This window comes from Mastigoproctus giganteus, chromosome 5, assembly GCF_048544385.1.
Source record: "Mastigoproctus giganteus isolate SK-2022 chromosome 5, ASM4854438v1, whole genome shotgun sequence".
Classification (NCBI taxonomy): Eukaryota; Metazoa; Arthropoda; class Arachnida; order Uropygi; family Thelyphonidae; genus Mastigoproctus; species Mastigoproctus giganteus.
Genome location: NC_143579.1, coordinates 149,391,248 through 149,416,247, shown reverse-complemented (window position 1 = coordinate 149,416,247; position 25,000 = coordinate 149,391,248). Strand labels below are relative to the sequence as shown.

The following is a 25,000-nucleotide window of genomic DNA, read 5'->3' as shown; positions in this document are numbered from 1 at the left end:
GATGGTAGTGGTAGTTCATTTTTAGTTATCATAATATCAGTCAAAAGAATGAATGAATGATATCATAACATCATTCATTCTTTGGGAGTATTATAGATTTTTTGTTTCAGATTTTACAACTACATTCTTTGTAAATTGGAATTTACAAAACATAAGCTATCCTGAAGTTACATTTAATTAAATGAATGATTTACAAGACAAATGGACTTCTTGTAGCCACTGTTGATGGTAGTGGTAGTTCATTTTTAGTTATCATAATATCAGCCAAAAGAACGAATGAATGATATCATAACATCAGTCATTCTTTGGAAGTATTATAAATTTTGGATAATTCCAATCTATAATTATCGATTATTATAGATTGTAATTTACGAAACAGACTCATCAATAAAAGAATTTCTTAATTCTTTTATTGACAATTCTGTTTACTTTTAATGTCAACTTTGCATTTTTAATACATCTGTTTTTAATTAAAAAGGCAAATATGTTAAGTTTATATTTATTACTAAAATTTTTAATAAAATAGCAGATATAATTATTTTCAGTTCACTGTTCATTAAGTAACTAAAACAAATAATTATCATGAACCACAAATTGTCTATTAAACCAGTATACTGTTTACTTGCTGGCATATGGTTTTCCTTGGATAAATAGGTAAGAAACTCTTCTCCATTGACAGTGACATTCAATTTTATTTATTGTTAGTGGACAGTAAACCTACTTATTAAAATTTTATATATGTAATACCATTGCATTTTGAATATATATTTATGTATATGGTTTGATATTGTTTTTATTTGTGCTATCTAAATACTAATTATTTTTTTTGTAGTCCTGTTTCACCAGATACCAAAAAAAAAAGAAAGAAAAAATATAGTGGGAAAGAAAAACATAAACAAAAAAGGTAAATCTATTTATCTTATAGTTTTTGTTAATATTAACATTGTTGTTTGGAATGGGTGGAGAGTGAGTGAAACAAGTCAAAGACAAATAACAACTTGCAAATTTTTGTTACAAATAATGAAGTAGTAGATTTAGTGTGGGATATCATGTTGGTTGCATAATCCTTAAATTATACAAAAACACTGTACTTCATGTGAGATTAGCAATTAAATAAATTAATAAAATTTATTTATTTGAAATAATTTGTATGTTGTTCAAAGTGGCAACTGTTTACTGTTTTGAACAGCATATAATGACATATTAATAATAAAGTAAAAAACTAAGAGGATAAATACCCTCAGTTAGTCTTAATTAATTGAACATAAAAGAAAGAATTTAAAAAAAAAGTGTGTGTTAGAATGCCAAGAGTCAGCTCTTCCTGAACTGTAATTCACAGCAATGATAATTTTGTTTTGCAAACAAAATTATCATTGCTGTGAATAACAGTTTCAAAAGCAGAAAAGTCAATAAAAACGTGAATTAAATTATAAATGAAACAGCATGACTGAAGGTTATGTCGTAAATTAAGAGGAATTAAATGAAACATATTGCAGAGAATGTTGTAATCTCTGCAGTGGGACTCGATATTTTTCTTGAAATCAAAGGAAGCAAAACAATTTGATTTGAATGTATTTGAGTAAGTCTTAAAGATATTTCTGGGACAGAGAATAAATAATGGCACAGTAGTCAATGACAGGTAAAATTAGTTGGTTGAAAAAGGGCAGGATAGCAGTCTCACTATTGAAAGCCAAAATAGTGCACTTAATGAGGCCAAAAAGTTTTAGAAACAATGTTATTTATATGAGTTAATGGATGAAGATCATGATGTGTTGTAGCAACAATAACTCTGAAGTGAACGACAACTCTGACCTCTTCCTGATTGACATTATTTTTATTTTATTATTATTATTAGCCATATGGTACAAGGAATTCTGAGGCTTATGCTGCACCAGCCAAAAAAAAAAAAAAAAATTCCCAAATTACCCTGAGAGAGAGAGAGAGAGAGAGAGAGAGAGAGAGAGAGAGAGAGAGTTAGAAGTAGAAAGGAATCACCAAGAAAAAGAAGAATGATGATATTCAACTCAAGACCCTAGGTTTGCCAAGCCCGTACTCACCGGATGTGGCGCCTCCGTAGCCAGGTGGGCAGGAGCAGCAGTGCGTACCACATGCTTCTTGATTAGACTGGGGTTCGAGCCCGTGAGCCACGAAATATGGAGGATGCGGAACAGTCAGGGAATGACCACTGCATATTCACGGAGCAATATGGCCTTAGTTGCTGATGCTCCTAAAAACCAAATAACAACAACATCACCAGATGTGAGCCTTGTAATATTAAAGATTTAATCCAAGTCTGGGGAAAAGCCAACATTGTGCTTCCTTGCATTTTAAGACATTATTTTCCAAGCCAATATGCGATGAATTCGAGACAAAACTGTAAAATATCAGCATCAGAGATGGAAAAGATAACATTTATGGTCATCAGCAAACATTTGCCATTTCACATTAAAAGTTTGGAGCAATGACCTTGGAACACTATTCCAAGGTCAATGAAATATACAATGAACAATAGAGGACCCAGAGGAGAACCCTGTGGCACTCCTCAAGTAGGGCACCTCCGTAGCCAGGTGGGCAGGAGCAGCAGTGTGTAGCACACGCTTCTTGATTAGACCGGGCTTCGAGCCCTTGACCACCAAATACGGAGGATGCAGAAAGGTCAGGGAATGACCACTGCATATCCCCGGAGCAATATGGCCTTGGTTGCTAATGCTCCTAAAACCCAAATACAATAAACCCCCGCTATTCGCGGTCATTGATTTAATATAAAATGAAACCTAAAAAAATGTGAATTTTAAAGCACCGTGAACATTTTTCGCCATAAAAAAACATGGGCGTGGCTAAAATTATCTTTCCCGGTCAAAACAGCGCTCAGTGGGTGGGGGGGAAGGGTAACAAAATCGCGAGCGTGAATGTTTCTCGCTAATCCTTGTTCAGTATGTGTTATGCGCTTGTCATGGAAGGTTTCGTCGTTTGCTTTTAATTTATATGCTTATAAATTGAATAAATTTATAAATTGATATGCTTACAAAAGTGATAAATCTACTGTTTTTCAGTTTAAAACACTTTTTCGAGTGTGTTAACGGAAGAAAGTGACTTTCTTGTGGACAAGTTCTTCCTAACCCGTACAAAAATATGGCTACGAATAACAAGAGAAATGTGAAAATATGAAAGAAGGCGATGACATTAGCGAGTTATTATTAGATAAAATTTCTAATGGTGAAAGTGTCTCCTCAGTGGCAAAACATTATAAAATCAATGAGTCAAAGATCAATCAAAAAATCGGAAGAAAAAATCTGCCATGGTGTCCGTGAAAACGTGCTAATTGCTTCAAAAATTTCCTCTGTAACTCGTGATGTTAAATTAGAAAAAATGGAAAAGGCTTTAAATCTGTGGATAGAAGACCAAACTCAAAATAAAATTCCGTTAAGTTCACTCATGATTCGTGAAAAGGCAAAACTCCTTTATCAACACTTTAGCGAAACTGGTGATAGCACTGGCGGATAAGTTTTTTTTAGCTAGCAAAGGCACTGGTTCAAAAGATTTGTTTGAAATTTCTAATAAATATTACATTTAATATTAAATTTTTTCTTATTTTCATTTCTGTGCCATGTGCTTGCATTTCACTATATACTGTATGTACATAGTCATATTATGAAGGTACATACATAGACAAAATTTTAGACTAGTTTTTCTTATATATTTCATACTTTGGAACAGAACCTCTTACTGTCTGTAACTGCATGCATTTCTCGGTCTGTTTGCTGCTTGCTCAACGAACAATCCGAGTTTCCGGAAGAATAATTAATAGTAATAATATAAATAACAAAACAAAAATAACGCGACATTCATGTCACTGACTATGGGAGCCATAACTCAGTATTCGCGTTTTCGGTATTCGCGGCATTTCTCAGGAACGTAACCCACGCGAATAGCGGGGGTTTACTGTAATAACATAATATAACTCCTCAAGTAAAAAAAAAAAACAATGAAGCGCAAAGCCCCTTTTAGAACAGCCTTTGCTGACCTGTTATTTAACAACTGAATTATATAGTCAAGTAAAGGTAGTAACACTCCATAAGACAGTAACTTAAAATGAAGCACTGTAAGGACAGAGTCAAGAGCTTTGGCAGTGTGAAAGAATAGACAATCAGTCTGATGACACTAATTCAGATTAACATGCATGAAGTGCGAAAACAAGGCCAAATTGGAGCAGGTCAACCTAAAGGGATGAACTAAAATTGAAATTCGTGAATAAAAGGATAGATGTATGAACCCAAAACCTTGAAGATTACAGTTTAAAAGAACCTGGTTAAACATCAATAATAGAGATGGGTCGGCAATTACAGGGATCATATTTATCAACACAGTTTTTGAAAATAAGAACTAACTATGAACTTCTGAAAGCATTAGGATAAACACCAGAGGAAATGCAGAAATTGAACAAATTAGTAAAAATCGGCACTAGTTTATTCAAGCAATCATTATATTTTAAAATAAAGAGTATGACTGTTTAAATTAATTAGTTTATTGATTTGAGAAACATGCACCACATTATATTGTAGGACCATAATTTATATAATTTTAATTAAACATACAAACTACGAGCAGTGCCCTCTTACAGTTTCTTTATAACAAGATGTAAAGAGTATCAAATTTTACCATTTTTGTTCTTAGCCAGATTTAAACCTGGTATTATTCTTCTACATTTTAATGCATTTGTGTTTTTGTTTGAGATGGAATTGTAATGTTGTGAAACAGGGAATATCATAATATATATGTTAAAGTTATCTAAATCCTACAGTGCAGTGGGTTTCACAAACTATTCATTCCTACATTAACAGCTATGTCCTTCAATGAATTTTCCTTGTATTTTGATCTCTAAAATTCAGTAAACAAAGATTCCATGCATAGAACATTCATTACACCAAAGTATTTGCTAACAACATATCTGGATGCATATTGGAAATTTGTTTTAAATTGCATATTTTTGTAATTTAAAAAATATGCATTTTTTAATGCATATTTTTTAAATGCTGATTCTTTTGATAATTACCATATAAAGAACACAATACGTTCTTTATATGGTAATTATGTGTTTCAAAGTGATGGTCAATAATTTAAAGGTGAACTGTACACACTACAATATGCAAAAAAAACCTAGTAAGCATAGGTCCGTAAATGAATCGTTTTCGAGATATTGCACATTTCTAGTTAGGATTCACCACTGACAAGGTGAACTGTACAGAGTTGGGATCCACCACTGACTTGTTTGTTTAGGTTAGATTATGCTGATTCTCTCCCTTTCCCTTCTCTCAGTGCTCTGAGATGTAATAGGCATACTAGTACTTGTCAAAGGATAGTCAACATGGCAGTGAAGAGTATGCGGACATAAGAAAGGTACCTGGGGTGGATGGCGCACGATAGCCTTAGATGCTGATGCGCCATTAAACTTCCAATAACCAACCAACCTGGGGTGGGTGGGGTCTATCCAGTTATATTAAAGGAGGTAGCAAAGGAAGTAAGCAAACCCTTTGCCATAATTATGAGAGCATCCTTGGACTCAGGGGAGGTCCCTATGGACTGGAGATGTGCAAATGTGTCCCCAATTCACAAAGGGGATCGAAGGGTGACACGAGTAATTACAGACCAGTTAGTTTAACTTCTGTTCCGTGTAAAATAATGGAGCCATTGCAGGATCTCTAGACAAGACTGCAGCAATAATTCAGACACAGCATGGGTTTGTTAAGGGAAAGCCTTGTCTGACAAATTTGATTGGTTATTATGATTTGTTTACAAAGGACCTGGATGTAAAACATAATTTTGATATCATATACTTGGATTTCAGGAAAGCTTTGGACACTGTTGCGCGTGTGGAAGACTACTGTACAAATTGGAGCAGAATGGTATTAGGGGTGCGTTGCTACAATGGATAAAAGATGGTTAAGTGGGAGTAAACAGAGGGTGGTAATCAATGGGTGCTGCTCTTCGTGGACTAATGTTATTAGTGGAGTCCCACAGGGTTTGGTGTTGGGCCCACTATTGTTTTGTATATTTATCAATGATATTGATGAAGGTATATCAGACTTAGTATCAAAGTTTGCAGATGATACAGAGGTTGGCAGGGTTGTTAATGACAGTAATAACAGTGTGTTACTGCAACAGGATCTAGAAAATTTGGGCAGATGGGCTGAGAAGTGGCAACTGAAGTTTAACATTGAAAAATGCAAAGTACTGCATATGGGTAGAAGTAACCCCAGAGAAACGTACCAACTGTGTGATACTACACTTAAGGAGGTAGAAAATGAAAAAGACCTGGGAGTAATTGTGCAGTCAGATATGAAGTTTTCTGAGCAATGCAGACAGCTGCCAGAGCAGGTCATGGGGTGTTGTCAATGATATACGGGAATTTTGTTAGCAGGGAAAAGGAGTTGATTGTCCCTCTGTATAAGGCAATGGTCAGTCCACGCCTTGAGTACTGCGTGCAGGTCTTGAGGCCTCATTTTAGGAAGGATGTAGATTTGCTTGAGCATGTACAGAGAAAGGCAACAAGATTGGTGAGGAGAATGAAGAGATCCTCTTACCAGGAGAGGCTTAAGTTCTGCAAATTGCAGCAGCTGGAGACTAGGCACCTGCGAGGTGATCTGATTGGGTGTATAAGGCCTTGAATAGGTTGAGCACGCTGAATTCTGATGGAATTCTTCCACTCGTTCAGATTACGAACCTAAGGGGGGCATAAATTGAAATTATTATTATTAATAATAATAGCCATATGATGCAAGGAAGCCTGAGGCTTATGCTGCACCAGGGAAAAAAAAAAAAGTTCCCGAGTTACCCTGAGAGAGAGTCAAAAGTAGAAGGGAATCACCAAGAAAGAGAAGAATGATGATATCCAGCTCAGGATCCTGGGTGAGGAAGGACAGATGTAGAATAGATGTGTGGAAATTTGCCTTTAGCCAGCAGGTGGCTAATTGCTGGAACAAACTTCCATCTGTCATTGTGGAAGTTGATAGGTTAAATAAATTTTAGGAGGAACTGGACAAATATTTAGAGGGGATTGTTTTGTATTTTTTTTTGCTGATGCTGCATAAGCTCATACGCTTGCTTTCTTGCATCACATGCCACTACTACTGCTACTACATGCACTTCATGTATGGTAAAGCCAGTGGCAGTGCACTCGGGGCTGCACGTTTGTACAAAGAAGCATTTCCCCACTGAAGGCAGCCCAACAAGTGCACATTGATGAGGGTGCATCAACGCCTTAGAGAACATGGGCAATTCACACATGGAGTACAAGGAGGTAGGCCCAGAAGCATAACACCTGATGTTGAGGAAAGGGTGTTAAAAAGAACATCATGTAACATCTGTAAAATCCTGTGGTGTTGAAACCAAAAATAAAAAATGTATTATCTTATGTTTAATAAAACCACCCTTAGCAAAGCGTTCACAGCTTTTTGCTAAACTAGTACTCCCATAGTCAGTGCTCCCATAGTCATCTTAACAGAAAATGTGCATTATCTTGAAAGCGGTTCATTTGCGGCCCAATGTTCACTGAGACTTTTTTGCTTATTTTAGTTTGTACTTTTCACTTTTAAATTATTGACCATCATTTTTGAAACACCCTATATTGGCCAAATAAATTCATAAATATTGTTTGAATAAATTTATAATAACTGCTTCAGTTCAAAATTTACTTGACTCTATAATAAGTAAAATAAAAGCTTAAACAAAAAAAAATCCAAGATTATAGCAAACAGACTTCAAGAGAACATCATGTACTTATTTATACAATGTACTTATTCATACAAATGTATTTATTTCTAAACTAGTTGTAACAAGTTAGTTAATGTATGCAGTGCATTACATTTTAGACATGTTGATCTTTATGGGGGGGGGGAAATAATAATAATAACTGCTGCATATCTGTTGGTTCAATTTTAAGAAAATTTGTGAAGGCTAAGCAGCTTGTTCTAGAAGAGCCAAATCTTAAATTTCATGAAAATCCATCCAATGGGAGTCAAGTTCTTATATGTGAACTGAAGCGGAGAGAAATATTAATTTCGAAATTTCCATTGGTGTGATTTTAATGAAATTTGGGGTATCTTAAAAATCTCTCTAGAAGATCTAAAAATAAAATATTATTTATGTCATCCAATATGAGTAAGTATTACACGTGGATGGACATGATGAAGGCAACAGGTGCTTTATGCATATAAGCTAACTTGCCTAAAACATGAAATTAAGGTGTTTACAAATGATGTTATGTTGATTAAAAGCTAGGAGGCTGCACTTAACTTCTATTATTAACTCTGTCACCAGTGAGTTTGCTGAATGTGTGCAGGCTCAGGACAGTGAGTTTCCATTGGAAGCAAACTCTATAGGAGTGACTGGAAGGGTTAAATTTTAAAAATTCAGTAAATATTAAAAATACATAAATACTTTTAAATATCTACTTATTTTGACTTGCCTGATAAACCTTAAAGTGAAATTATTATCAACTATCTAATCAGATTTAAGTTTGTTTTTTGTGTTTTTTTTCTTATGTGCAAGAATGATTTTTTTAATTATTTTTTTATTGTGCTGTGATGCAAGAAGGCAAGCTTATAGAGCATTGGCAAAAAAAAAAAAAAAAAGCCCACATCACCCATCCATCCACTCCAAGAATTTGTCTAGTTCTTTGAATTTAATCAAACTACCCACTTCCACAACAGTTGATGAAAGTTCATTCCAATAATCAGCTATCTGCTAGCTGAAGGCAAACTTCTAAACATCTAATCTACGACCATCCTCTTTCCTCTTCAGTTTGAATTTATGCCCCCTCACGAGTGTAGTCTGAGCACGAGGCAGAATGCCATCAACATTGAGCATACTCAATCCATTCAGGGCGTGAAAGACCTCAATAATAAGAGCTGAATAAGAGCCTTTCTAGATAAGAGCACCCTTTTGTTCCATTCACGACTGCTCTTCTCTGCATCCATTCCAGCAGATCTGTATCCTATCTCAACTCAGGCCTCCAGACATATACAGTACTCAAGATGCAACCTGTACAAAGGGATAATCACTTCCTTGGCTTGCCCCCGCTAGCAAAGATACTGTACATCATTGACAAAACCCCATGAGCTGTCTTAGAAGCCTTTCTGCACTGCTCAGAGAACTTCATATCTGAATGTACAGTTACCTTGGGGTCTTTTTCATTTTCTACCACTCTGAATTTTCCGCGCAGGTTGGCACACTATGGCCATAGTTGCCTATGTGCCTAATAAATCCCTAAACCAACAACAATACCACACAGGTGTTAATCTGGGATTATTGCTGCCCATATTCATTTTTTGAAGTTAAACTTCAACTGCCATTTCTCAGGCCATTGGCCTAATTTTTCTAGATCTTGTTGCAGTAGCTTACCTTGTCAATACCCACCTTCTAACCTTTCTGTTATCTGCAAACTTAGACATTATGTCTGATAAACCTTCATCATTATCATTAAAAAATGAGCCTTGGAGGACTCCACTAATTACATTAGTCCATGAAGAGCAATGCACACTGATAATCTTTCTTTTCCCAAAAAAACCATCCCTTTATCCATAGCAGTAACTTGCCGTTGATACCACATTGCTCCAGTTTGCACAGCAGTTTTTTATGTGCAACAGTATCAAAAGCCTTCCTGAAATCCAAGTATATGATGTCAAAATTATTTGTACAAATTGCCAAGGAGAGACCCCACATACTCTCAAGCATGCCAGCACTAAAAGGAAGAGAAAGAAATTCAAAAACTGAAAACAGAGCTGAACATATCCTATCAAGAAGCCACAAAATGCATCCAACCAGTAAATAGTGGCAAGCACTCATATACACAGAATTGTTTCTATGCATATAAGGGCTTCCTGGGAAGTAGACTGTTGGAACACAATCAGAGATGACCAAAGCACCTTCAGAATGCCTGCCATTTACCGAGTTTGATAAAACCAGCTCAAAAAAGCCAATCAGCTACTGCACCTGTATCCATACCTCCTACACAACAATCTCAGAAAAGAAAAAAGTTAGTGAAAAGGAAAGGTAGTCAAAATTGTCCCCATCTCAACCACAAAACCTAGTAGAGGAGGAAAAGGCGATAATAAGCTGCTCAATCTGGGAACTTTTTGCTGAGGAAGCATTAGTATAACACAAAGGCACATGATGCAAGAAAGCAAGTTTATGTAGCATCAGCCCAAAAAAAAAAAAAAAAAAACCTCTTATTTCACCCATCCACTCACTCCAAGTGTTTGTCAAGTTCGGCCTTGAATCTATTTAAGCTATCAACTTCTACAACGACAGATAGAAGTTTGTTCCAGCAATCAGCCACCCGCTGGCTAAAGGCAAACTTCCGCACATCTATCCTACAACCGTCTCCTCAATTTGAATTTATGCCCTCTCAGGTGATTATTCAGAGCAAGAGGAAGAATCCCATCCACATTGAGCATGCTAAAACCATTCATGGTTTTCATCATCATCATCATCAGCCATTTTCAATCCACTGCAGGATGAAGGCCTCTCCAGCAACTTTCCAGTTCCTTCTGTTTTGAGCACTGGCCGTCCATTTACTACTCAAAAACTCGTGAATTTCATCTATCCATCTCCGCCTTTGTCTTCCAGGTTTTCTTCTAGCTCCTCTTGGGTACCATTCTGTTATTTTCTTAGTCCATCTGTCATCATGTCTTCGAGCTATGTGTCCTGCCCAAGACCATTTTAGTTCTTTAGTTTTGATAAGAATGTCCTTTACTTGAGTTTGCCGCCTAATCCATGTGTTTCTCTTCTTATCTAACAGTCTGATTCCCAATATAATTTGTTCCATTCTTCGTTGTGTAGTTCTTAGCTTCTCTTCCATTCTTTTGGTGAGTGCCCAAGTTTCACTTCCATAAGTCATGGTGGGGAGTATACATTGATTCATTATTTTACGTTTCAGACAAACTGGGATATTGCTCTTCAGTATGTGACTATATTTCCTGAATGCTATCCATCCAAAATTTATTCTTCTCTTGACTTCCAGCCATTTATCATTATTACAGCTATTAACTTGTCACAGATAAGTATATGACTCCACCTTTTCAATTACTGCTCCTTCAATCATTATTTCCCATTCCGTGGCATACTTGTTCATCATTACTTTTGTTTTAGCCATATTCATCTTTAGACCAAAATCCTTACTAACTGTGCATAACTGATTAAGATTTTCCTCTAATTCTTTCGGATCGTGGCTTATGACCACAATGTCATCTGCAAATCGTAAATGGTTTAGGTACTCTCCGTTCACATTGACTCCTTTCTGCGACCAGTCCAATCTTCTGAAAGCTTCCCCAAGGGCAGCAGTAAATAGCTTTGGAGATATTGTGTCTCCTTGTCGAACTCCTTTCTCGATTTTAAATTTGCTACTGTCTTTGTCTAGTCTAATAAAGGATGTAGCACTCTCATATATTTTCTTCAAAATCATAATATATGGAGTATCTATGCCTTGTCTTTCCAGTGCCCGAAACATTGCCTTATGCTGTATGGAGTCAAATGCCTTTTCATAATCCAAAAATGCCAGGCATAATGGTGTTTTATATTCATTTGCTTTCTCCATTAGCTGTGATATTACGTGAAGGTGATCCATAGTTGAGAATCCTGTCCTAAAGCCAGCTTGCTCTTTCGGTTGATCCTCATCAATTATTCTTTCTAATCTGTTAGTAATGACCCTTGTGAACAACTTGTGGATATGGGATAACAAGCTAATTGGTCTATAATTTCCAATTTCTGATTTATCTCCTTTCTTATGCAGCAAAACTATGATTGCATTATTCCACTGCTTAGGCATCACACCTTTTCTAATGCACTTTGTGAAGAGCCTTGCCAGTTTTTGTGTTATGTCTCTTCCTCCCAATTTTAACAACTCTACAGTAACTTCATCTTCCCCCGGGGCTTTCCGATTCTTCATTTTCGTCAATGCATGTTCTACCTCATCAGGAAGAATATTGGGTATGTCGTATGTGTTGCTACTTTGCAATCCATCTTCCCCAATGCTGGTATCATTCCCTCGCTCCTTGTATAATTCTCTATAGTAGTCTTCTGCTATTTGAATTATGCCTTCTCTGCTGTTTATAAGTACACCATCGCTATTTTCAGTGTCAGTATCATTTGTCTTTCTGTATTACTGCTCATGGCTGCTGATTTAAATCCTTTGTTTTCCCTTAATGCTTGTTCTACTTTTCTTGTGTTAAATCTTCTTATGTCCTCTCTGAGTCTCTTTCTAATGGCTTTGCATAACTCAGTATACTCAATTTTCTCCCTGTCAGTGTTTTTCTTGCTCTTCATTTGTCGTCTTTGGTTCATCATGACAAGTGTTACTTGACTAATTTTTTCTTCTTTGGATTTCTGTTTCCCTATAGGTTTCTTGGGCTTTATCACTTTCAGAAAGTTGTAATATTCCTCGTTGATATCTTGGTCCTGAGCAGTCTGCAGAAGCTCAAACTTGTTCTTAAGTTCCAGTACATACTGCTTTTTCTCCTCCTCTGTTATTTCAAAGACCTTTGTATTATTTACTCGAGTCAGTTTTTTCCTTTCCTTTCCTACATCTATATCAAGTGTACATCTTACCATTCTGTGATCACTTCCAACATTTACCTTATTCAGGATGGTAACATTATTCACAATATATCTTCTGTTAGTGATGATGAAGTCGATTTCATTAGTTGTTAATCCATTTGGACTCTTCCATGTCCACTTTCTGTTCACCCTTTTCTTGAAAAAAGTGTTCATTACTGACATTCCTTGAGATTCTACAAATTCCACAAGTCTTTCACCTCTTTTATTTCTTTCACCAATTCCAAAATTTCCTATAGTTCCTCTTTCTGCACTGTTTTGTCTTTTTCTAACCTTAGCATTGAAGTCCCCCATAATAATAGTGTAGTGGGTTTTCTGCTCATCTAGAAGACTCTCAATTTCAGTGTACATTTCTTCAACCTCTTCATCATCATGGCTTGATGTTGGTGCATAAATCATTATAATCTTTAGCTTGTACCTCTTAGAAATCTTGAGTATTAGTCTTGACACCCTTGGTGATGTGCTTTTGAATTCCAAAAATGTTGTTTTTAAAATCTTTATGGACCAGAAACCCAACTCCACCTTCACTCCTTTCACTGTTTCCATTGGTGTACAGCAGATTTCCACTTGATAACCTTATAAGTGATTAATTTCTTCTTCTTGTTTCAGCCAAACCAATGATATTCCAATTCACATTTTCTAATTACTTTTCCAGCTCTAATATCCTGTCTTCACCGATGAGTGATCGTACGTTATAACAGGCCAAGTTCAATTTCCGTGCATGGCAGCCTGGTCGTACCCAGAGATTCTTAGCACCCTCTTCTTCCACTCTGATCCTCTCGCTGCCGTAAGAGGGAGAGTGAAAGCTGCTGGGGACTGAGGGCCATTTGTATTGTTGTGCTCTCATTGCTGGAGGGTTTGGTCTTTTCCACTTCACGCTGACCAGGCGTCTTGAAGAGAACCACTCTACACGTTCGTTGCCACCTAAGGGACATAACAGGGCTTACCATCGAGAAGGTGTGCATGAGTGGATTTTAGGGAGGCAGGTCAACCGGACTTCTCCTAAATCTTCTGTAATAGAGAGATATTGGATCCATCAGTGTTTTAGGCTGAGTGTCTGATAACACACAGGATACCTGTTCCCCTCTAAGCCCCTTCAGGGTTTTATACACCTCAATCAGATCACCTCACAGGTGCCTAGTCTCCAGACACAGGAATTTTTCTAGCAGGGACAGGGATGTGATTATTCCCTTGTATAAGGCATTGGTCAGGCCACACCTTGAGTACTGTATACAGGTCTGGAGGCCTCATTTCAAGAAGGATGTAGAACTGCTGGAACGAGTACAGAGAAGGGCAACAAGATTAGTGAATGGAACAAAGGGTTGCTCTTACGAAGAAAGGCTTAAGTTTTGCAAATTACAGAGCCTGGAGACTAGGCATCGGCGAGGTGATCTGATAGAGGTGTATAAAGCCTTGAATGGTTTAAGCATGCTCAATGCTGATGGGATTCTTCCTCTTGCTCAGAATAATCACCTGAGAGGGCATAAAATCAAATTGAGGAAGGACGGATGTCGGATAGATGTGCGGAAATTTGCCTTTAGCCAGCGGGCAGTTGGTTTGTGGAATAGACTCCCATCGCTTGTTGTTGAAGTTGATAGCCTAAACAAATTTAAGGCTCAGCTGGACAGGTATTTCGAACAAACGGAGGGGTGAAATGGGAGTAGTGGTTTTTTTTTTTTTTTTTTTTATTTGGCTGATGCTGAATAAGCTTGCTTTCTTGCATTATATGCCTCTACTAATGCTAATGCTAATTTGCAAAACTTAAGCCTTTCTTCGTAAGAGCAACCCTTTGTTCCACTCACTAATCTTGTTGCCCTTCTCTGTACTCGTTCCAACAGCTCTACATCCTTCTTAAAATGAGGCCTCCAGACCTGTATACAGTACTCTAGGTGTGACCTGACCATTGCCTTATACAAGGGAATAATCACCTCCTTATCCCTGCTAGAAAAATTCCTATATTTCATTGACAATACACCATGAGCTACTCTTGCAGCCCGTCTGCACTGCTCAGAGAACTTCATATCCGCCTGCACAACCACCCCCCCAGGTCCCTTTCATTCTCTACCACTGTCAGTGTAGTACCACAGAGTTGATACGTTGTCCTGGGGTTGCTGTTTCCCATGTGTAGTACTTTACATTTGTCAATGTTAAACTCATTTGCCACCTCTCAGCCCTTCTGCTCAACCTTTTCAGATCCTGTTGCAACAGCATAGCGTCAGTAGCGTCCTTAACAACCCTGCCAACCTCTGTATCGTCTGCAAACTTGGACATTAAGCTTGATATACCATCATCAGTATTATTTATAAATATAGAAAACAACAATGGACCCAACACTGAACCCTGAGGGACTCTACTAATAACATTAGTTCACGATGAGCAGTGTCCATTAATTACCACTCTCTGTCTTCTGCCACTCAACCACCCGTTTATCCATAACAACAATTTGCCACCAGTTCCCCACTGCTCCAATTTGTGCAGCAGTCTTCCATGTGCAACAGTATCAAAAGCCTTTCTAAGATCCAAATATATAATATCAAAGTTATTCCCTGCATCCAATTCTTTTGTGACAACATCATAGTATCCAATCAAATTTATCAGGAAAGACCTTCCCTTAACAAAATCATGCTGTGTCTGAGCTGTAACTGAATTCTTGTCAAGATGATCCTGCAGTGCTTTTTTAACCAGTGCCTCCATTAATTTTCCTGGAACAGAAGTTAAACTAACAGGTCTATAATTACTTGTGTCAGCCTTTGATCCTCCTTTGTGAATTGGGGTTACATTTGCACATCTCCAGTCTGTGGGTACCTCCCCAGAGTCCAAGGAAGCTCTCATAATTATGGCTAATGGATTGCTTACTTCCTTTGCTGCCTCCTTTAATATAACTGGATAGATCCCACCACCCCAGGTGCCTTTCTTGTATTTATCTTCAACAATTTCTCCTCCACTTTACTCTCAATTATTACAAGATCATCTAGCTCACTGCCAGTGTTTGCTTCATCTATGGCATTCCCCTTCCTGAATAACTCCTCGTGTGTGAATGTAGATGCAAAATATTGATTTAGTTTGTTTGCTACCTGAGCAGGATCATGAACAGTTGAACCATCGATATCAAGTGGACCAATCTGATTCATCCCCTTCCTTCTAGAGTTTACATAAGTAAAGAACTCCTTGCTGCTTTTCTTTGCATCCCTTGCCAAAGATTTCTCGTAATCTGCCTTCGACTGCCTAACCTCCTTTGTAAATTGGTTACAGATCAACTTGTATCTATCATAGGCTGCTGTGTCACGTGTTAATTTGTATGTATCCCATGCATTTTTCTTCTCTGCCATATGTCTCATTAGTTCATCTGACATACATTTAGGCCTAAACCTTGAACAATATTTCTTAGTTGGTATGTAAAGCCTAGTAGCTTCCAAGATAAGTTCTTTGAATGCTTCCCATTTTGAGTTTTCTGTTGGTAACATCATCAGTTGGTCCCACTGTATAGAATTTAAATACTGTCTCAGTCCATCGTAGTCGCCTTTACGGAAGCAATAACCCTTCCCTTTACCCCTAATGGTAGTTACCTCTTTGAGTAAATCCCACTTCAGCACACTGTGATCACTGCCACCTAGTGGTTCGTTTATCTGCAGATTCTTAATGCATGAAGAATCACTGCTGATAATCAAATCAAGAGTATTACTCCCTCTAGTTGCCTCCCGAACATGCTGATGTAGAAAACAATCATCCAATAAATCCACAAAAGCCCTGCTAGTGTGTGAGTAACCAGCCCCCAAATTCCAGTCAATATCTGGGAAATTAAAATCTCCCATTATAAGACTCTCTGATTTACTGGCCCACTCTATTTCCCTGTACAGTTCCTTATTATACTCATCAGAGTCATTAGGCCTATAGCACACTCCTACTGACAATTTTGATCTCCTAATGCTTATGTCACACCAAACTGACTCGAAACTGCACTGTCCAGCGATGTTGACTGGCTTCACTTCCTTGGATTTTATGTGTTTGTTTCTTAACTAATAGCATAACCCCTCCTCCCTTCCTATCCTGTCTATCCTTTCTGTAGACGTTGTACTCCCCAAATTCCAGTTCTGCATTACTTATATCTGTGTGACATCCCGTCTCTGATATACCAACAATATCCGCCTTTGATGCTTTGAGCAATACCTCAAATTCATCAAATTTATTTACCAAACTCCTAGTTGGTGTACACGCAAGTATACATGCACCTGTTCTTTTTGTTAGCTATCCTAACACAACCCATGTGTTTACTTGTACCCCAATGACTCCCAGCAGTCTCTAAAATATCCTGCATCATATTTTTCAAGCTGCTGCTCATTCCAATAGAAGCAGTGCAAGAATCACTTTCGCCTCTGCCAGTGACTACTGTTAATCTATTAGTCCTTGTATCCCCCAATCTAGCAGTTTTCTGCCCCACCTAACACTGCCTCGATAGCATCAGCAAACATTCTTGCACTCTTTCTATTTAAGTGTATCCCATCCCTGTAGAAGCAGTCTCTCCTGTTAACAAGTACAGACCAGGCTGAAAAAAATTCTATCTCTTGAGCCTTGCACAATCTTTTCAGGGCCGAATTGATCGACAGGGCTCTCATCATATACTCCCTCCTATCGTGTCTGGGCAGAATTGCAGACACTCAAATTCAACCCTATTTCACGGGTTTTTTTCAACAGTGACCTGTACTTGTTAAGTAATTCTGCCGGTCTCCTACTCTTAATAACATTAGTGCCAACGTGTACAACTATATCACCTTTTGTGTCCTTAAAAGGTAATATCCACTCTACAACGTCATCAACCTTTGCCCCTGGCAGACATACCCTGGTCCTGTTCCACCTATCCTTTTTACAAAGCATATTTCCCATTTCCCTGACAGTAGAGTCACCAACAACTACTAGTTCCTTTGGGACCAGCGCATTCTGCCTTGGGGTTGCAGCTGTGTTGCGTGATGCCCAAGTGCAAGCTCTGGCATTGGTGTGGGCAGCTGAGGGCTTGATGGGCCCCCTTACTTTTAATCCTTCGAGGGCATCCACCTTGTCCTTCAAGCTCGCATATAGGCCCATAAAAACGCTGAGTTGTCGCCCGATTTCCTTACACTCCTTGCATCGCGCACATACAAAGACATCCCCCATGGGTATCATGTCCCATACCTGACTGCTCCACAAACATCAAGTAAATAGGGCATTTTAAAAGGCTGTGATTCAGAGGGCAACTGTACTCCCATTAGCTTGAGCCTTTTGCTTTTCTGCTCTGGTCTGAGTCATGTTTTCGATTTAATTTCAATTTCAATACAAAATTAAAACCCTAAACTTGTATCCCAACACTGTTATAATGCCATATTTATGTTTCAGTATCGAGTGTTATCTACGAAATCCTTTTATATAACTTCCGTATCAAGTTAAGTATTAATTATTTATTTCTGCTAATTATTTATGTTACGTAATCTAAGTCATTATATGTATATAGTTAAAAGTACAATTTAATTGACAATGAAGTTCAACATGATTAATTGACAATATTATATTATGTACTATACTATACTAAGCTTATGCTATCTGGTTCGAGATATTTTCTATCGCGTAACAATGTTGGCAATTTACAAACAGTAAATCTACAGACACTTAAGTATCGATTAACTTCCAAATCTCGCTGTCTCAATTCAGAATAAACTAAGGATCCTGACTAGCTACTTACAGAAAATAATTTGATATAACAATTGGTTAATAAATCGGCTAGATATGGTTAAAAAAAAAACCACTCATTCAACGGAGCTGCAACTTGTAACATGTGTATTTGATACCTGTACCGATACTAAGTAATACCTACAAAATCTCTAAGTTAAACTTTAAACCAAGTATCGTAACTAGGAATATAAAGCTACTCTAGAAAATAAGTTAATATGCCAATTTAAGCTAATAAATCAGAAAAAACTTCGGCAGTTACCAACGTCCGCACAGGCTAATCTCATTCTCAAACTATGGGAAATTAAATTCTCCAGACAGCCCATGATCTTATTTTGCAGTTGCCTTCCCCCTGTGTTACTTCTTGGAGATTTCAATTGACATAATACCCTGTGGGGTAGTGCTGAAATTAATGGAAGGGGCAGGTCGTAGAGCATATTTGCTGACAATGACATCTCCCTTCTAAATGTGAGAACTAACTCCTTCTTCCACATGCCTGCTCTTACATTCACTGCCATTGATCGTTCTATATGCTCCCCCTTCTCTCCTCCCTTCACTTGGGAGAGAGAGAGGAGAGCCTATATGGAGGTGATTACTTCCATGTGATATGGGAGACTGTTTCTTCCTTTGGGTTACCATGATGGAATATTGATCCAGCTAACTGGAATGCCTTTCAACATTTGGCAGAGATTGTCATTGCTATGGTCAGCAGGAGCCTATCAATGATGCAATGACACACATCACAGAAAATATTGTTCACGTAGCACCTGCCATTCCAAAAACATCTACCTGGTTTCCACCTTTTCCCAAGCCATGGTGGAATGCAAAAAGCACAGCAGCAAAAAGAAAGGCTAAAAACAAAGCTTGGGGGTATTCTGATGACATCTTACCATGATTAATCTAATAGCCTTTAAACAACGTGCACGAGCCAAAGCATACTACATTCGCCACTAGAGTCAAAGGGAATTGTGGAACCATTCCACATCGTTTATTACCTAGTCAACCAGCACTAAGGTGGTCTGGGATAAAATCCATAAAATGAAGGGTAAATGTACATCTCACCTTTCGTTGATCATAGACCGTAATGGGTGCACTATTGCAGAGCTAAGTTCTTGGCTCTGCATCATGCTCTTGGGGGAAACCTTTTTGACCTCTTTGCAATATCTTATTCCTCAAAGGTCCTGAAACTGAAGAATGAAAAACAGACAATTAATTTCACATTAAAGAGCCGTCATCCAGATGCTGTATCCACTGTATGGTGTGCAGTATAGTCTAAGTTGGTGATGCACCAACAAATCTAACAACAACAACAACAACAACATAACATAGCTGTACAATGGGCTGTTCACTATACAGAAGCCAAAAAGCGTTTGATCCCTTTATAAGGCAAGTGCTGTTGGACCAAATAGAATTTATTATGAAATGATTAAACACCTTTCTCAGAAATTCATGGGTCACCTTCTCTTCTAAAAGATTCTGCATAACAGAATCTTTATTAAATTGCAGTTTCTGGATGCCTGACGCAGGGCCACCATTTTTGCTTTTGCTAAGCCAGGAAAGGATTCTAAAATTCCTACCAACTATTGACCTATTACTATGATTAACTTCTTGCAAAATCCTGGAGAGAATGGTCAGTGCTCTTCTTATATAGTGTTTAGAATCAAATGGCCTCTTCTCTAGCATGCAGTGGGGCTTTTGAAGAAACAAGTCCAGTATGGACCATTTAATTTGATTGAAAACGTTCATCCAGGATATTTTCCTAAAATCAGAATGTCTGTGTTCTTTGATGTGGAAAAAGTGTATGATACAATTTGGCATTTTAAAAGAACCTGGCAATTTTGGCATTTTAAAATTTGGCATTTTAAAAGGTCAATAGTTGGTAGGAATTTTAGCCTATCTTAGAGGGCACTTCTGTGTTTTTATTAAAATCTTTATAGTCGGTCGGTCTTTCCAAATTCATGTAGGATCCTCACTCTCTCATTCTTTTTTGCCAAGAGGAGAGAGTGCCACAAGGATCAGTTTTAAGTGTTACACTTTTTGCTATCAAAATAAATTCCATTACAGAACAACTTCCTCCAGCTGTAAACAGCTCCCTCTGTACTAATGACTAGCATATTTTCTCAGTCATGCAACATGAGGGTTATTGAAAAACAACCGCAACAAGCCATTGATCACCTTAACTCTTGGGCACTGGCTAATAAATTCAGGTTCTCACCACAAAAACCAATTGCATATATTTTTGTCATAAGCATTATTTTCATCCTAAACCTGAATTGAGGCTTGGACAAAATTTCAGTAGAAAAATTGACTTTTCTTGAATATATCCTTTAACTTCATATAAAGTGCACAAGAGGCTTGAATGCTCTCCCCTATACTTCTTGGCATTCGGACCAATGTATCTTACATTGCATCTAAGGTACACTTTTGCGATCTAAACTAGATTACTGGTCCCAGGTATATGCATCACCCAGAAACAGTGTACTTCAATGGCTCGATCCCATCCATCACCAGGCTAATTCATATTGCTACTGGAGCATTTTGAACATCTCCTGTCCAGAACCTATATGTAGAAGCAAATGAGCCACTGTTTTTGCTTCGACGGAAACAGTTGTCTCTGGAATGTGGTTTAAAACTGAAATCCCTGCAGACCATCCTATGTGCACTTCAGTTTTTGTGCCATGATGGAAAAATTATACAACACCCTTAAAACTACCAATCATCCTTTCGATATTTGTGCCCAAGTGCTACTCCAAGATTTGCATGTCATGGTAGACAAGGTGGCCCAAACACCAAAGCACTCCCTTCCACCTTGATATGCTCATGTTTCAGCATTACTCCATCCTCTGTCAACCTGCAACTGTACTCAGCACACCAAGCTGAACATTCTGACTTCTTGCCAGTTAAACAGGCAGCTCATATTCGGAATCATGTTTAGGATCTACTGTTGTCTTTCCAGATGCTACTATATCTGAGCAGTCTCTCTGAATGCAGCATATAAACTACAGAGCTCAATGAAATTAGCCCTTGAACCACATCAGAACTAGCCAATACCAACAGTTTGTTATATATTCCGATTCTTTAAGCTATTACAGGCTTTATCATCATTTAGATGCAATTCTCATCCAGCCCTGTCTCATTTTCAGCAGAAGATACATTCTCTCTATGAACATTTTATATCTGCTGCTGCTAGATCCCTAGCCACTTTGGGATTAGGAAAATGATTTCACTGCAGCCAAATCAGTAATTTCTGCAAATAATCATGGCTTGTCAGTCCCCTGTACAGGCAAATAATACACAACAAGATACACTCCCAATGGCCAAGTTCATGAAATGTACCGACTACAAATAAATTACATCAAATAATGTCTGAATTAAACTGTGGAAGTCTAGCCTGTGCAGGAATTGTAAAGAGAAAGTTGTTCTTGCTCAACTCCATGTAGGACACAGTCATCTGGCACATTCCTTTTACTGAGCATCGATGACCCACCTATTTGTGAGTCCTGTGACATCATTTTGTCTCTTAGACATATTTTAATTGACTGTACAGATTCACTTGGAGATCATCTGTCACTATCTAAAATACAGATACAAGAGAGCGCTTCCTACTGCAATATCAGGCATTAATTTGGAAACCACAGCACCTTTAAAACAGGAACTTTAGAGAATTAGGCATAGACTTACAGAACAATGGTAGACCATCCTTAGACAGGATCTTTTTCCCCACAGTACAAGAATATCCCAAATCATATTCCACATGGTTTTCCCCCAGGCCACCTTTCTGCTGACTGGGCATGAAAGCCTAAATGAGAAACTATATAAATTGGGCATGGCAGAGACCCCCAAACTGTCACTACCGCCAACAGCCAGAGTCATGGAAACGTGCTATTTCATTGTCCGGCATATACACATCACAGATACCAACTGGACCTGCAAGCAGGACCCCTACAGCCAGGAATGAAACAAGAACTAGTGCAGAACAGGGAAAATTATAAGACATCCTGCAACCTTGCAGCTCAAGCATTTAAGAGACGAACTGCAATAATATCACAACAAAACACCAGGATACACCGAAGAAAATAAGATAAATGTGACAACACCAAACTTGACTTACCAGAACTGACAATCTACCCCAAACCAGACAGTTTTCCCCAGACAGGAAACTATCAGAGATGGAAAGAACAACTTTGACCAAGAAAACATCCTGGACTTGATTGCACAACCAGTATGACTAGCTGACCCTGCTATGCAGGGAAGGATCAATGATTGCCTCATCTAGAGACAGGATCGTGTCAACACCATTTTACCCACGTACCAGGATGAGATGCCTATTGCTAACCCTCCTCCTTCTTGGGGGTGGGATCACTGCTGACCTTGGAAACTTGCTGCTAGTGTGGGATTTATGTTGACTCTGAGGGGTCACTCGGTGAGATTGCACTGTCCTATCTTCTATTCTACACCTACTTACTTCCGCCCCCATCTTTACTATTACTTTTACCCCTACACCCATATTTCTCCCCCCATTCCCTCCTTTCTTTCACAGAGCTCTCTCAGAGCCAGTCTCTTGGAGACTCAATATGAGATGTATACAACCTGGCACGCCTCCACGTGGCAAAGGATGGAGGCACGGAGCACCTTACCAGGTGTTGAATGCTCCGTGCCTCATACGATGCCAGATGCCGGTCAGAAAACACACACCAACAGAATGCATCACAACTGGATACGGCAAAAGCCTCATCACACTTAAGCGTCAAGTGGGGGAACCCTGGAGGCCGCAACACCAACCCATTTGACATTTGTACAGATTCTACTGTTACACATTTTTACCACTGTTAACCATATGATTGAGCTTTGTGCACTCAATCAGATTTTATCGGACAATAACAATATATCAGCTGTTTTTAAATTCTTACAACTTATTAATTAATTGATATACATATATACTGGGTGATTCACAAGGAATAGTAAATATTTTGGGAGATTATAGTATTGATTATTCTGAGTAAAAAAGTTCATATAAACATATGTCCAATTCTCAACGGATACGGAGATACAGCTGTTTGAAACTAGCACACACACACACACAGCTCCCTGAATCAGATGTGACCAAGAAGCAGTTATAACCTGATGCTGTTTAGTGTTAGAAGTAATGTTAAGAATGCCGCACATCTTCCCACATGCTCAATATGTCGATACGGTGTTTGTCTGTGGTTTTTGTGGTGGAAGTGCTGCTGCTGCTTATAGAGAATACCATTGACTGTTTCCTAACTACAGAATACCGGATTCAAGAGCATTTACTAGTGTTTACACCAAACTGCGTGAGACTGGTACAGTTCCCAGCGCTCATATTTCTTCATAACATGCAAATGAACAAAATGTGGATGAAATAGAACACATTGTTCAGTCAGTAGAATGTAGTCCTACTATTAGCACATGTTGAATTTCTACGCTTATCAGTGTTCCACAGACAAGAGTACGGCGAACACTACATGAACACGGCTTTTATCCCTATTACATACAGTGGTTGTTTGTTATTTGGTTTTTAGGAGCATTAGCAACGAAGGCCATATTGCTCCGGAGATATGGGGTGGACATTCCCTGACCTTTCTGCATCCTCCGTATTTGGTGGTGACGGGCTCGAACCCTGGTATAATCAAGAATGTGCTGCGCACTGCTGCTCCTGTCCACCTGGGGGTATTCTGGGGGCTACGGAGGCGCCTCACATACAGTGGGTGCAACACCTTCAACCAGGAGACGACGGTGCATAATAGCCTTTACTGTTAATGTGGCAATAAAACTGTTAAACTTAAACCTTTCCTTGTGATCCCAACCTTTTCAAGCTTATACAGTACAGGTAGTTCTCTACTTTACAAGTTAATAATTTATTAACTCGTAAATTCATTCCTGGTGCGTGCTCGTAAAGCTGCAATTAAGTTTCATAGACATAATGTTAAAAATAGGGGTTACGTTCTCAACAATGAAATTATTTAGCTAATTAGTTTGTTTAAACAATGATTGATTTATCCAAAGAAATTAAAACGTAGCCAGTAAAATCAAGCAAATTATAATAATAAAGAAATTACAGTCGGTCCTCGTATAACACGTGTTTGCATTACACGAATTCGATCATACACGATTTATAAATAGGGGAACGTTATCTTATATAACACGAACCGAATTCGCTTATACACGATTCGCCTTTGTGTTTACAAGAAATGGCAGTCGAACGCGGAATCACCCCAACTGAACGCAACACGATAGGAATGAAGGAGATTCTGAAAATGTATTTATGTGTTTTATATCAGTGAAGGGGAAACACATTTCACCATAATAACGTAAAAACCAACACAATTCCAGCTATCGGTATAATCGCAAATGCAATTAGATCGAGTTTACTACCAGTTTATAACAGATTCCACTAGTAGAAACGCAACTGGAAAATGTTTTTATTGTTTTATGGTAGTAACCCCTAGAAATGTGCTTTAGTAAAATGTGAGGTGTTAATAGTGTATCTCGGCCTTTACGGTGTTGTTTATTCAGCTGCTACACGCGCGCAGCTTTGTTTATGTGTATCAAGCGTGCCTCCTCATTTTGTAATTGTGCTTTATTCCTTAAAAATTAGTAAAATACTTAAAAGGTGTGAAAAGGAAGCGTCCTGGTGAAGACACTGCAGATTCAGAGAGAGAAAAAAAAGCAA

The 25,000-nt window shown here is 38.2% G+C and overlaps 1 protein-coding gene across 7 annotated transcripts in view; it reads left to right on the top strand.

Annotated features, from left to right (window-relative positions):
- Positions 1-25,000, top strand: part of Srrm234 (Serine-arginine repetitive matrix 2/3/4) — a 661,659-nt gene that overhangs the window by 387,942 nt on the left and 248,717 nt on the right. For all 7 annotated transcript variants that reach the window (XM_090374230.1, XM_090374228.1, XM_090374229.1 and 4 more), the window contains one exon: positions 833-904. In XM_090374230.1, the coding sequence (XP_090230356.1) occupies positions 833-904 (72 nt within the window). The remainder of the gene's footprint in view (positions 1-832; positions 905-25,000) is intronic.